General features: G+C 41.8%; 1 protein-coding gene across 1 annotated transcript in view; it reads right to left on the reverse strand.

The window, feature by feature from the left end:
* Positions 1-14,428, reverse strand: part of CECR2 (CECR2 histone acetyl-lysine reader) — a 187,633-nt gene that overhangs the window by 20,652 nt on the left and 152,553 nt on the right. The window contains exon 8 of the mRNA XM_080658754.1: positions 9,282-9,435. Within this exon, the coding sequence (XP_080514880.1) occupies positions 9,282-9,435 (154 nt within the window). The remainder of the gene's footprint in view (positions 1-9,281; positions 9,436-14,428) is intronic.

Here is a 14,428-nt window from a genome sequence, read left to right on the forward strand (position 1 = left end):
CTTAACTGAGGTAAAAGACCTATACTTAGAAAACTACAGGACATTAAAAAAAGAGTTAGAGGAAGACAAACCAATGGAAGAATATACCGTGTTCATGGATTGGTAGAATCAAAATCATTAAAATGTCTATACTACCCAAAGCAATTTATAGATTCAATGCAATCCCCATTAAAATACCAACAGCATATTTCACAGACATAGAACAAACGCTCCAAAAATTCATATGGAATAAAAAAAGACCCTGAATAGCCCTAGCTGGTTTGGCTCAGTGGTAAAAGTGTCGGACTGCAACCTGAAGGGTCCCAGGTTCAATTACGGTCAGGGGCACATGCCCGGGTTGTGGGCTTGCTCCCCAGTTGGGAGCGTCTAGGAGGCAGCCAATCAATGATTCTCTCCAATCATTGATGTTTCTATCTCTCTCTCCCTCTCCCTTCCTCTCTGATATCAATAAAAATATATATTTTTAAAAAGACCCTAAATAGCTGTAGCAATCTTGAGAGAAAGAACAATGTTGGAGGAATCAGAATACGAGATATTAAGCTGTTTTACAAAGCCACTGCTCTCAAAACTGCCTGGTACTGGCACAAGAACAGACATACAGATCAATGGAACAGAACAGAGAACCCAGAAAATGATTCAAGCCATTTGCTCAATTAATATTTGACAAAGGAGGCAAGAGCATACAATGGAATCAAGACAGTCTCTTCAATAAATGGTGTTGGGAAAATTGAACAGATACATGTAAAATAATGAAACTAGAACAACAACTTACACTATACACAAAAATAAACTCAAAATGGATAAAGGACTTAAATATAAGACAGGAAACCATAAAAATCTTAGAACAATCCACAGGCAGCAAAATATCAGACATATGTTGTAGCAAAATATTTACTGATAAAGCTCCTAGGGTAATGCAAACTAAGGAGAAAATTTCCATTGCCTTTTAAAAAATATAGAAAGCAGGGGGGAGGAGAAAGAGAGAAATATTTACGTGAGAGACACATGAATTGCTTTCCTTCTGCACATACGCTGATGGGGCCAGGGACTTTGGTAAGTGCCTTTGACCAGGAATTGAACCCACAACCCATTGGTTCAGGGGGCTGTCACTCTAACAACTGAGTAACACCAGCTAAGGCTGAATTTCCAGTCTTTATAAGGCTAAATAACAATTTATTTTCAGTATAAACCACATTTTGTGAGGTGAACACAATAACCACTATACTTAAGGTGATTATGCCACATTTTGTTTATCCATTCATCCATTGATGGGCATTTGGGTTGTTTGCATTTGGGTTGCTTCTTTCTACCTTAATCCACTTCCCTCCTTTCAAATTTATTTAAAGAAATGAAAGCTATGAGCCCTCCCCTTTGAAATATGTGCTTACATGTCACATCACATTAGTTTTGCCAGCAATTTCAGGAGAGCCCTATAGTAGTAACTGACTTATAACACTGGGTGAAAGCATACAACACAACCAAAGTAGTTGGTAAGTTGTTTGTTCCCTTTATAAACAGAACTTAAACATAAATGTGAAATATGTTCTAACTCATCCTATCAGTAAATAATCTACTATTTCCCTTTTTAAAAACTTAGCTGCCAAGAAAACAGGAGAAGTTTATTGTTGTAACTGTTCACCTGCCTGCCTGATTGCCCCTAACCGCTTCTGCGTTCCAGCCTGATCACCCCCTCACCATGCCGCTGCCAGCCTGCCAGCCTGATCGACACCTAACTGTTCCCCTGCTGGCCCGATCACCCCGAACTGCCCTCCTGTACTGGCCTGGTCACCCCCAACTGCCCATCTTGTGATGGCCATCTTACGTGTTGGAGTGATGGTCAATTTGCATATCACCTCTTTATTATATCCTATTTAATAAAGAAGGAATATGCTAATTGACCGTCACACCCTCAAAGATGGCGGTGCCCACAGCCAGAAGATGGCAGCGTCCAGTCCCCTCAGCCATGCTGGGGTGGCAGGTGCACGGCATGGTTGGGCCCGCCCCCAGGTGGGTCTGGCCACTCCCCGTGCATGCCTTCCGAGTCCCCCAGTCCCTTCAGCCCCACAGCTGCCCAGGGACAGCCTGAGGTGCAGGCAAGCTTTGGCCCGAGGCTCAGGAAAGCCTAGGATGTCGGCTGCCCAGCTGCCCAGGGCCGGCCCAAGGACAGGCAAGCCTTGGATGGCGGCTGCCCGGCCGCTGGCCAAGGCTTGCACTGCCGGCAGTGGCAGCAGCAGAGGTGTGATGGGGGCATCTCCGTGCCCTGATCGCTGGGTCGCCTCCCGCCCCTGAGGGCTCCCCGACTGTGAGAGGGGGGCAGGCTGGGCTGAGGGACCCCCCACCAGTGCATGAATTTTCATGCACCAGGCCTCTAGTAGGATAATGAAAAGCTAATATGCAAATTGACCGAATGATGGAATGACCGGTCACTATGACATGCACTGACCACCAGGGGGCAGACGCTCAATGCAGGAGCTGCCCCCTGGTGGTCAGTGCGCTCCCACAGGGGGAGCGCCACTCAGCCAGAAGCCCTAAGCTGGACTCATGGCTGACGAGCACAGTGGTGTTGGTGGGAGCCTCTCCTGCCTCTGCAGCAGCGCTAAGGATGTCAGAAAGTCAGCATAGGCCCACTTCCCGAGGGCTCCCAGACTGCAAGAGGGCGCAGGCTGGGCTGAGGGAACCCCTGAGTGCACGAATGCATATAAGTTCCCCTTGCAGCCCTTCACACTGCCTTCTCTTTAAAATACATCCGCCTGTTCCATGCATCTATGTTGTTGGTTCTATTTTATTCACCAGTTTATTTTGCTCATTAGATTCCACAAGGATGAGTGAGATCATGTGATAATTATCTTTCTCTGACTGGCTTATTTTGCTTAGCATAATACTCTTCAAGTCCATACATGCTGTTGCAAATGGTAAGAGTTCTTTCTTTTTTACAGCTGCGTAGTATTCCATTATGTAAATGTACCACAGTTATTTAAAAAAATAATTTATTGTTGAGAGTATTACGTATGTCCCCGTTTTTACCCCACTTCCCCCTCCAGCCAGCCCCCCCTAGGCCCTCACTGCCCATTGTTTGTGTCCATAGGCTATACATATATGCATACAAGGTCCTTGGATGATTACCTCCCACGCACCAACACTCCCCCACCTTCCCTCTGAGATTCCCCAGTCTTTTCCATATTTCTATGTCTCTGGATCCACTCCATTCATCAGTTTATTTTATTACTTAGACTAGAGGCCTAGTGCACAAAATTCATGCACGGGGGTGGGGAGTGGGTCCCTCAGCCTGGCCTATGCCCTCTCATAGTCTGGGAGCCCTGGGATTGATTGCCCCACAGAGGTAGGCCCCGCCCACCCAACCCGGGCTCCTCAATGGATTGTCCCGCAGGCACTGCCTTCCCACTGTAGCACCACTGATGGTAGACTGGGCCTCCCTCCTTGAGGCAATTGATTGACCCAAAGATATAGGCCCCGCCCACCTAGCCAGGGCTCCACGATGGATTGCCCCCCGGAGAGGGAGGCCCTGCCCATCCACTGCAGCCCACTGGTTGGTGGCCTGGGCTTCCCTCTTTGGGGTGATTGTGGAGCACCCAGATTTAATGATAGCCCGGCTGGCTGATGGCTAGGGCCTCCCTCTACAGGGCGATCATGCAATCAATCGTGCCCCACAGAGGGAGGCCCGGGCCACCCACCACACCCCGCCAGTTGGTGTCATGGACCTCCCTATTGGGGGTGATTGTGGGGCGATGGCTGGGCCGCCGACCAATCGCATCACACCTGCCTTGGCTGACCTGGTGGCAGTGGGTGTCATAGTGCCGCCATCCAGAAGGTTGTCCTGCTGGTCAGTTGATTTGCATATTATGCTTTTATTATTATAGATTCCACATGAGTGTGATCATATGATAATTGTCTTTCTCTGACTGACTTAATTCACTTAGCATGATACCATTCAGATCCCTCCATGCTGTCTCAAAGGTAAGAGATTCTTCTTTTTTACGGCTGCAAAGTATTCCATGGTGTAAATGTACCACAGCTTTTTTTATCCACTCATCTGCTGATGGGCACGTGGGCTATTTCCACATCTTAGCTATTACAAATTGTGTTGCTATAAACAAAGGGGGGCATACATTCTTTCTGATTTGTATTTCGGGTTTCTGAGACTATATTCCTAGAAGTGGGATTACTGGGTTAAATGGCATTTTCATATTTAATTTTTCCAGGAAACTCCATACTGTTTCCCATCATGTCTGCACCAGTCTGCATTCCCACCAGCAGTGTAGTAGGGTTCCCTTTCCTTCACATTGTTGTCAGGACTTGTCATTTGTTGATATGTTGATGGTAGCAATTCTCACAGGTGTGAGGTGATACCTCATTGTCATTTTAATTTGCATCTCTCTAATGATCTTTGAGCATTTTTTGATGCATCCCCTGGCCATCTGTATGTCCACTTTGAATAAGTGTCTATTTAGGTCCTTTGTCCATTTTTTGATTGCATTGTTTGTCTTCCTTTGGTTAAGTTTTATGAGTTCCTTATATTTTGGATATTAACCCTTTATCAGATGTGTCACTGTAAAATATATTCTCCCATACAGTGGGCTACCTTTTCATTTTGTTGATGGTTTCTTTTGCTGTGCAGAAGCCTTTTATTTCAATGTAGTCCCATTTGTTTATTTTCTCATTAGTTTCCATTGCCTTTGGAGATGTATCTGTAAACATATTGCCATGATAGATGCCTGAGATTTTGCTGCGTATGGTTTCTTCTAGGATTTTTTTGGTTTCACGGCTTACATTTAAGTCTTTTATCCGTTTTAAGTTTATTCTTGTGTATGGTGTATGTTGGTTGTCTAATTTCATTCTTTTGCATGCACCTATCCAATATTCCTAACACCATTTTTTTAAAAAGAAATCTTTATTGTTCAGATTTCAATTGTTCCTCATTTTCCCCCCCATAGCTCCCCTCCACCCAGTTCCCACCCCACCCTCTGCCCTTACACCCCTCCCCCACTGTCCTCATCCATAGGTGTACGATTTTTGTCCAGTCTCTTCCTGCACCCCCTACATCCCTTTCCCCTCGAGAATTTTCAGTCCACTCCCTTTCTATGCCCCTGATTATATTATATTCACCAGTTTATTCTGTTCCTCAGATTTTTTAGTCACTTGATTTTTACATTCACTTGTTGATAGATATGTATTTGTTGTTCATAATTTTTATCTTTACCTTTTTCTTCTTCTTCCTCTTCTTAAAGAATACCTTTCAGCATTTCATATAATACTGGTTTGGTGGTGATGAACTCCCTTAGCTTTTTCTTATCTGTGAAGCTCTTTATCTGCCCTTCAATTCTGAATGATAGCTTTGCTGGGTAGAGTAATCTTGGTTGTAGGTTCTTGCTGTTCATCACTTTGAATATTTCTTGCCACTCCCATGTGGCCTGCATAGTTTCTGTTGAGAAATCAGCTGACAATCGTATGGGTGCTCCCTTGTAGGTAATTAACTGTTTTTCTCTTGCTGCTTTTAATATTCTGTGTCTTTTGCTCTTGGCATTTCAATTATGATGTGTCTTGGTGTGGTCCTCTTTGGATTCCTTTTGTTTGGGGTTCTCTGCGCTTCCTGGACTTGTAAGTCTATTTCTTTCACCAGGTGGGGGAAGTTTTCGGTCATTATTTCTTCTGATAGGTTTTCAGTATCTTGCTCTCTCTCTTCTTCTGGCACCCCTATAATTCAGATGATGGTACACTTGAAGTTGTCCCAGAGGATCCTTATACTATGTTCATATTTTTGGATTATTTTTTCTTTTTGCTTTTCTGGTTGGGTGTTTTTTGCTTCTTTGTATTTCAAATCTTTGACTTGATTCCTGTGATCCTCTAGTCTGCTGTTGGATCTCTGTATATTATTTTTTATTTCAGTCAGTGTATGCTTAATTTCTAGTTGGTCCTTTTTCATATCCTCGAGGGTCTCACTAAATTTATCAGCCTTTTCTAGAAAATTCTTGAAAAACCTTATAACCCTGGTTTTGAACTCTATATCCAGTCATTTGCTTTCCTCCATTTCTTTCATTTGTGACCTGTTTCTTTGTCTCTGCATTTTGGCTACTTCCCTGTGTTGATAGAGTGGCTTTATGTGCTAGGTGTCCTATAGGGCCCAGTGGCTCAGCCTCCCCAGTTACCTGAGGTGGACACTCTTGGTGCACCCCTTTGTGGGCTGTGTGCACAGTCTTGTTGTAGTTAAGCCTTGATTGTTGTTGGCATCACTGGGAGGACTTGACCTCCAGGCCAACTGCCTGTGAGGATCAGCTCTGTCCATGCTGGGAGAACTTCTGTGCTGCAAACACCCTTATGAGACAAGTCTTGCAAAAGCCTCTGTGCTCAGCTTGGATGGGGCGGAGTCTCAGGGCTGAGCAGACAGCCTTGGCTTCCCGTCAGCACTGCCCTGAGAGGCCCCTGGGTCTCAGTGTCCTGCGGTAATCGCTGCAAGCACCTCTGAGAGAAAGCCGCCCTTGAGTTTTTCCCACTGCCAGCCAGTCCAGTTTCTCCCCGAATGATTCTGGGTCCACAGAGTCTCGCCCAGAACTGGAGTTCAGAGCAGTCGGGAGCTTTTGTTTCCCTCCGGATTGAGAAAGCCAGCTGCATACTCAGTTGCCAGCCCTCTCCGTGTGTGCCTCTGTACCTCTGCCTTCTGCAGCTCATGTGAATCTCAGTGTGCTTTTCTCTTTCCTTCTAGTTGTATAATTTCCACTCAGCCAGCCTTCCTGTGGTTCTGGATGATGTCCGTTTTGTCTTTTAGTTGTAGTTTTGAAATTGTTGTGTGAGGCAGCAGTTTAGGTGTTTACGTATGCCGCCATCTTGGTTTCTCCCAACACCATTTATTGAAGAGACTATCTTGAGTCCATTGTATGCTCTTGCCTCCTTTGTCAAATATTAATCAAGTGTAATGGCTTGGGTCAATTTCTGGGTTCTCTGTTCTGTTCCATTTGATCTATATGCCTGTTCTTATGCTAGTACCAGGCTGTTTTGATTACGGTGGCTTTGTAGTATAAATTGATATTGTGATTCCTCCAACTTTATTCTTCATTCTCAAGATTACTGCATCTACTCAGGGTCTTTGTTGGTTCCATATTCATTTTTGGATTATTTGTTTTAGATCTGTGAAATAGGCCATTGGCATTCTGATAGGGATTGCATTGAATCTATAGATTGCTTTGGGTAGTATGGATATTTTAATGATGTTGATTCTACGAATCCATGAACATGGCATATTCTTCCAATTGTTTATATCGTCCTCTATCTTTTTCCCCCATGTCCTGTAGTTTTCTAAGTACAGGTCTTTTACTTCCTTGGTTAAGTTTATTAATAAGTATCTTATTTATTTATTTATTTATTTATTTATTTATTTATTTGGTAATGATTAATGGAAATTTATTTTCTTTATTTTTAGAGTGAAGGGAGAGAGAGACACACACACTGATTTATTGCCTTCGTACACACCTGGACCAGGGCCAGCGATTGGGTCTGCGACTGAGATACATACCCTTGATCGGAATTGAACCTTGGACCCTTTAGACCACTGGCTGATGCTCTTTGCACTGACCCAAACAGACTCAGGTAGTTTTGATTTTTTAAGGTTCTCTTTCTGAGAGGTCATTATTGGTGCATAAAAATGCCATAGATTTCTGGGTGTTAACTTTGTATCCTGTTAACGTTGCCAAATTCATTAATTAAATCTAGTAGTTTTTTCATGGAGTGTTAGGGTTTTTTATGTACAATATCATGTCATCTATGACACTCATTTCATTATTAAATGCCACATTTTCAGAGAAGGCTCTCTTAATCTTTTTAAAATGCTACTTACGTTACTCTTTATATCACTAAACCAGTTTTATTTTTCTTGAGATTACTCACCACTATCTATGGTTTTTCAATATTTGTTTACTGTTTACCCACTATTACAACGTAAACTCTATGAAAGAAGTATCTTATTTTATTTACCACTATATTCCCACAACAGTGCCTGGCAGAGAATGGTTGCTCAAAAAATATGTTGATTTAAAGAACAATCTATAACAGATATTATTACTAATCTTGCAGGTATAGAAACTAAGCCACAAAAATAAATTTTGGACCTGTCTATATAAATTAAAACCCAAACTGACAATAGTGTACCCAATAATAACCCCACTGAAAATTACAGTGGGGTGATATAATAATCCCACTAAAAAAAAAAAAAGAAATAAAAGCCACAGTTACCATCTAGAGGAATTTAAATCTAGCACTGGAATTAAAACATGCTAAATCTTACAAGTTGAATATACTACATAGGCTAAGACAAAGGCTAAATCTGCAAAATAAATGCACTAAGGGTTTTAGAATGAAGAAACAATCAAGGTAGGAATTGGGTTAACCTTTTAAGAAACAGAAGGCACTACAGAGGAATGGGAGTAAACATGCACATTGGGCCCAGCCAGTGTGCCTCAGTGGTTGAGTGTCGACCCATTAACCAGGAGGTCACAGTTCAGTTCCCTGTCAGGGCAAATGCCCAGGTTGTGGGCTCAATCCCTAGTGTGTGTGCGGGAGGCAGCTGGTCAATGATTCTCTCTCATCATTGATGTTTCTGTCTTCTCCCTTCCTTTCTGAAATCAATTATAAGATATTTAAAAGAAAGCTTTAAAAAAAATAATAAAGAAAGCTTTAAAAATACATTTATTTAAAAGAAAATAAATATTGGTCAGTATTCAAACAAGCCAAATGATGTTATCACATGACACAACAGGCTCAGCTTATAAATATAACTGCTACATAACACATCTAAAGACAGTTGTTATCCATTGCTATAATTTCATTAAACTAAAACTATGACTAGAACCCAAGCTTGAGAAAACACTTTGCTTTCATAATATTCTACATGTGTATAGTTTCATAGAGCTAAAAAAAAAAATCTCTAAGGCTTTTCCTGAGCACATTTCATTTGTGTTCAAAATAATTTCTGTGAAAATAGTTGTCATCAATACTTTAAGTTTTTCTCTATTCTATGTAAGAAACTTAGCAGAAATGAGAACAGGCAAGAGAATGAAAGGAAGACACACAATGAAAAAATACCAGTGTTTTAGCAGGAATGCAATGGCAATGAGACGGAATCTAGATGAATAAAGAAAACAGACTAGAATTTACAAGTTAGAAGTTGCCAGAAACAGCTTAAATGACAGAACCCAATTTGATGTGGTTTTGGCTACAGGATTGCTATTATCATGCCACATGTTCCTTCCAGACTACACAGAAAGCCCACATACCTTCCACTGCCTTGACCTTTTCCTCCAACTCTCTTTTCTTCTCTTCCTTTAGCATCTGCTCTTGCTCCTTCTTCTGTACTGCTATAAGAAGCTGACGTTCTTCTTCCTCCTCTTTGCGCTTCTGTTTTTCTATTCTGGTAATCATAGGAGTCTCCTGTGAGGGAGCCAGTAAGTGTAGAGTCAATATACAATAATGTAAGATCAGTTCTTCACTCTGATTTTTATGAAATTCAATCTACTCAATAAATAATATTAGTTAGAGAATGTATATATTGCAGGTATAGAAATTTATATGTTAATTTATGTAGACAGGTCCAAAATTTATTTTTGTGGCTTAGTTTCTATACCTAAAGAATATATATAATATATATGTAAACACACTAACGTTAAAACACACCGGAGATTTTAAAAAGGGTACAAATTTTGGGCCCAATGGTTTACTTAATTTGTAGTCTTTGGGAGGTAATACTATAACGAATACACGGAACTGGAGAAGAACAAATTGACACAGTTCAGAGACCTTTCTTACAGCTTTAATATTTGATAAAAGTGAGACCTTAAAAAGTACCGTCACCTAAGGAAAAGGATGAAAAATATTCACTAGACAGAAAACAAACTCACAATTTCAACAATGTGCATCACTCTGAAACCCTTAACTTTTATACTTTTCTTTAGTAGTAAAACAAAATAAAATTAGGGGGATGGTAGTAAGGACCACTGTTTTGCCTTAAATACACTGAGACTTTGCCTAAGGAATCTAATAAAAGAAAAGGTAAAAACAGGACAACTATACTTTACTGAAGATTTACTCTGTATATTTCCCAAAATAAATAATCTGCTTTGGCTCACTAAGTCAGAGAAAAGGGGTTTAGGGGACAGGTTCAGGGGGTTAACTGGGGACCAGATGCTGCTGTCCACTGCTCCCTAGTTGTAAGCCTCCTGGGTGTCTCAAGTTTAGGAGGTGCATACCTGGGGGGAAATGAGGGGAGGGAAAGGCAGGCATGCTCCTGGGAGGGAGAGCACTGTGAAGGTTTTATTTTTTTATTTTTAAAGATCTTTTCAATAGGAAGCAGATGTAAGACACTTCATGCAGATAAATATTTGAAAGTTTCATGCTATGGAAACTGTTCAAGTGATTTTAATGTAGGGAAAAAAAGTGAATACAGATTGCCATTTACATATGTCATAATTAAACACTAAAACTGCTGATTAAAATTTTTTATCATTTTCTTTATAGGCCTTAAAACTAATTTTGATTCTCCATTTGATTCAGATTTTGAAAGTTGTCATGCCTAGACAGCCTTTCATAAAGTCATTTTTATCATTTAAATTCTGTAAGCCTGACTTAAAAGGAGTTTGCTATCCAAATGTAAAATCTGGAATGAGAGGAGAGATAAAAATGAAATAAACAAAAAAAATTAACCATTATTATTGCACACATAATACTGTACTCATAAGGAACCTCAAAACCTAAATAGAATTAAAGTTCCCCCAAATCTTTATCCTATAACCAGAGTAGATAGGCTAAATACTGTTTCTGAAATGAGGATGGTCCTGGCATTAAGCAAGGACAATTCTTCTGAAGAATGTGTCCCTCTAGTTACTGGTTCCTAAAGGTCAGAAAAGTACCTTTGCTGCAATGCATGAGTACCATTCCCTTTACCCCATCTCTCCAGGTCCTTATTTAGTTCAACTTTTAGGCAACATGTTTCCTCAGCTGAGAAGTTATGATGGAATTATAGTTAATAAACCAAAGCAAACCAAAATAATTACTTTTGCTACTTTCAGTCATATAGAGACTCCAAGCTGATATGCAAATTAACCCCCATGCCCTCACAAGGTAGCTGCCTACGACCAGGCGGTCAGGGGGGTTAGTGAGGGATGATCAAACAGCAGGTTGCATGGGGCAACCAGGTCGGCGGGGACGCTGTGAGGGGTGACCAGGCAGGCAGTGGGGGCAGTGGGGGGTGACCAGGCCAGCAGGAAGGGCAGTTAGGGGCAACTAGGCTGGCTGCAGGGGGCAGTTAGGGGCGACCAGGCTGGCAGGTGAGCAATTAGGAGCCAGTGGTCCAGGATTGTGAGAGGGATGTCTGACTGCCCGTTTAGGCCCGATCCCCAGGATTGGGCCTAAATCGGCAGTTGGACATCACCTGAGGGGTCCCGGATTGGAGACGGTGCAGGCTGGGCTGAGGGGACCCCAATCCCCATGCACGAATTTCATGCACCGGGCTTCTAGTTAATATATAAATTCATATGATGGGGGGAAAAGGAGGAGACAGAGGAAAACTAAGTCGTGTCAAAGGAATTACTTCATTCAAAGAAAACTGTACTACTTTCTATAAATGAGACACATAAAAAGGAAAAATGGGCACATATTTACATGTAACAATAATGTGTGTGCATTCTGTCCCTCTATGACAAAAGGACAGATGGTGAAAACAGATTCTTCATTCCAAGAGTAAAACAGGATATTAATAGGACCAAGAATTTTAATAAAGACTAAAGGGATGCAAGCCAATGACTCATGAATATATATCAAATCACCAGAGTCACCTGGAAAACTATATGAAGACATTTCAAGCATTAAGTCAATGGCAGGGGAAAAAGGGAAAGAATAGTTAATTACATAAATCTTTACAATATATAAATATTTTTATAGCAAATATGATTTATTATTCTTAGTATGTAACGATGTCTTACAAACAGTAGCCATGCCCAAAACAAACAGAACACAAGTACAAAACATATATAAGATAACTAAACCATCCACATCAATGATCAAAAGGGAGAACACAATATAATAGCTTTTTCACTTATATAAAATTGTGTTTTTTTAAAAAATATATTTTATTGATTTTAGAGAGGAAAGGAGAGGGAGAGAAACATCAATGATGAAAGAGAATCATTGATTGGCTGCCTCCTGCATGCCCCCTACTGGGGATTGAGCCCGCAACCCAGGCATGTGCCCTTGGCCAGAATCGAGCCTGGGACCTTTCAGTCTGCAGGCTGATGCTCTATCGATTAAGCCAAACCAGATAAGGCTAAAATTGTTAAAAATGATACAATAGTTAAAAGTGACACATTTTAAAGACTGGTAAACATGTTTTCTGGAGGACAATCTGGACATATGTATCAGGAATCTATAAAGAGTACTTACACTTCTTAAAAATGAGATAGGCAAAAATGTTTTTGTGGTAGATTAATAGGTGATATTATATACTCAACACAACCAACAAAAATTTAATTTCTGCCCTGGCCAATGTGGTTCAAGAGTTAGTGTCTGCCCATGCATGGAAGGATCATGGGTTCAATTCCCAGTCAAGCGCAAGTACCTGGGTTGCAGGTTTGATCCCTGGCCCCGTTGGGGCAAGTGCAGGAGGCAACCAATTGATGTGTCTCTCTCACATCGATGTTTCTGTCTTTCTCCCTTCCAGTCTCTAATAATCAATGGAGGATTAAAAAATGGTGGTAGTAGGTGGAAACTACACTGACACTTTCTCAGGACTAAACTGGAATACAGCTAAAATACAGAAAAACCATCCTGAAAAATGAATTGAAGACTAGCTGGAGAGAACCCTGATAACCAAGGAGGGAAAGTGGGGAAAGCACAGACTGGTAGGAAGTGCAGAGGCACGGAAGGGCTAGAAGAGCTCCCACAGAAAACTCTGTGGTCTAAACCCAAGCTGAGCTCACCAGCCCAAAGCACCAAAACTGAGAAAGGTGACCACCTAACATCTGGCTGTGAACAGCAGCAGGATTGCTGTCTGCCAGTGAGAAACGGTTGGAAATGTAGGCACCCTCTTAAAGGGTCAATGCAAAAATTTCATGTGCAGCCATTCACCTTGGGTTCTGGCAGAAAAGACTGGAGTTCTCTGAAGAGACTCCAATATTGGGGGCCTGGGGTTGGAGATTGGAGGGCAGCCACCCAAGTTTTCTTTGCTGGTGGACCTTTGCTATCCAGGTGGTTTTGTCTGAGGGTAAGGCAGTTGCCCCACCCTGTTGGAAGACTCTCACCCCACCTGTGGTCTATAGCCTGAGGCTAATCAAAACTGAGTGTCCATTGGACTGCAGGCAGAGGAGGATCTCTAGAGGCTATGAGTCTTAGCCTGATCTCCGTCTGGACCCAGGACTAGGAAAAGCAGACTCTGGTGCACATCTTGGTCCTTGCCAAAAACACCTAGCCCCAGCAGAGGGAGCCACAAGCTGTGGATTGCTGTTATCCACAAACAGGGTACTCAGGGCCAGTCACAAACAGCATCCGCGATTGTCCTGCACTAGAGATTGGGAGTCATAGCAGAACTAACTAATACATAGACACAAACCCAAAGAAGCAGCCATAACGGGGAGACAAAAACAACAACCACCAAACCAAAGAACAAGAGAATTCTCCAGAAGAAGAGCTAAACGAAATGGAGATAAGAAATTTATCAGAAATAGAGTTCAGAATAATGATGGCAAGGATGGTCAACAGCATTAGAAAAGATATAGTAACTATGAAGAATAACATAGCACTAATAAAGAAAACAGTGGGAAGAATACAAAACAGATTAGGGGAAGCTGAGGATAGGATCAATGAAATCACTCAGAGAACAAAAAAGAAAAACAACTAAAAAAACCAGGAGGACAGCCTTAGCTGATTTGGCTCAGTGGATAGAACATTGGCCTGAGGAACAAAGGGTCCCGGGTTCAATACCAATCAAGGGCACATACCTCAGTTGGTTGCAGGCTCCTCCCTGGCCCAGGCTCGTGCAGGAGGCAACCAATCGATGTGTTTCTCTCACATCGATGATTTTCTTTGTCTTTCCCACTCTCCCTAAAAGTCAATGGAAAAAATCCTCGTTTGAGGATTAACAAAACAAAACAAAACCATAGGAGGACAGCTTAAGGGAGCTGTGGGACAACATGAAATGCAACAATATTCACATCAGAAGGGGAAGAAAATGAGCGAGGAATAGAGAATGTGTCTGAAAAAAAAAATGGCAGAAAACTTCTCTACCCTGGTGAAGGAAAAAAATCACACAAGTTCAGTAGGCACAGAGAGTCCCAAGCAAGAAGAACCTAAACAGGCCCTTGGCCAGACACATCATAATTAAAATGCCCAAAATTAAAGATGAGAGAATCTTAAAGGCAGTAAGAGGAAAGCAATT

Source organism: Plecotus auritus, assembly GCF_963455305.1.
Source record: "Plecotus auritus genome assembly, chromosome: 3".
NCBI lineage: Eukaryota > Metazoa > Chordata > Mammalia > Chiroptera > Vespertilionidae > Plecotus > Plecotus auritus.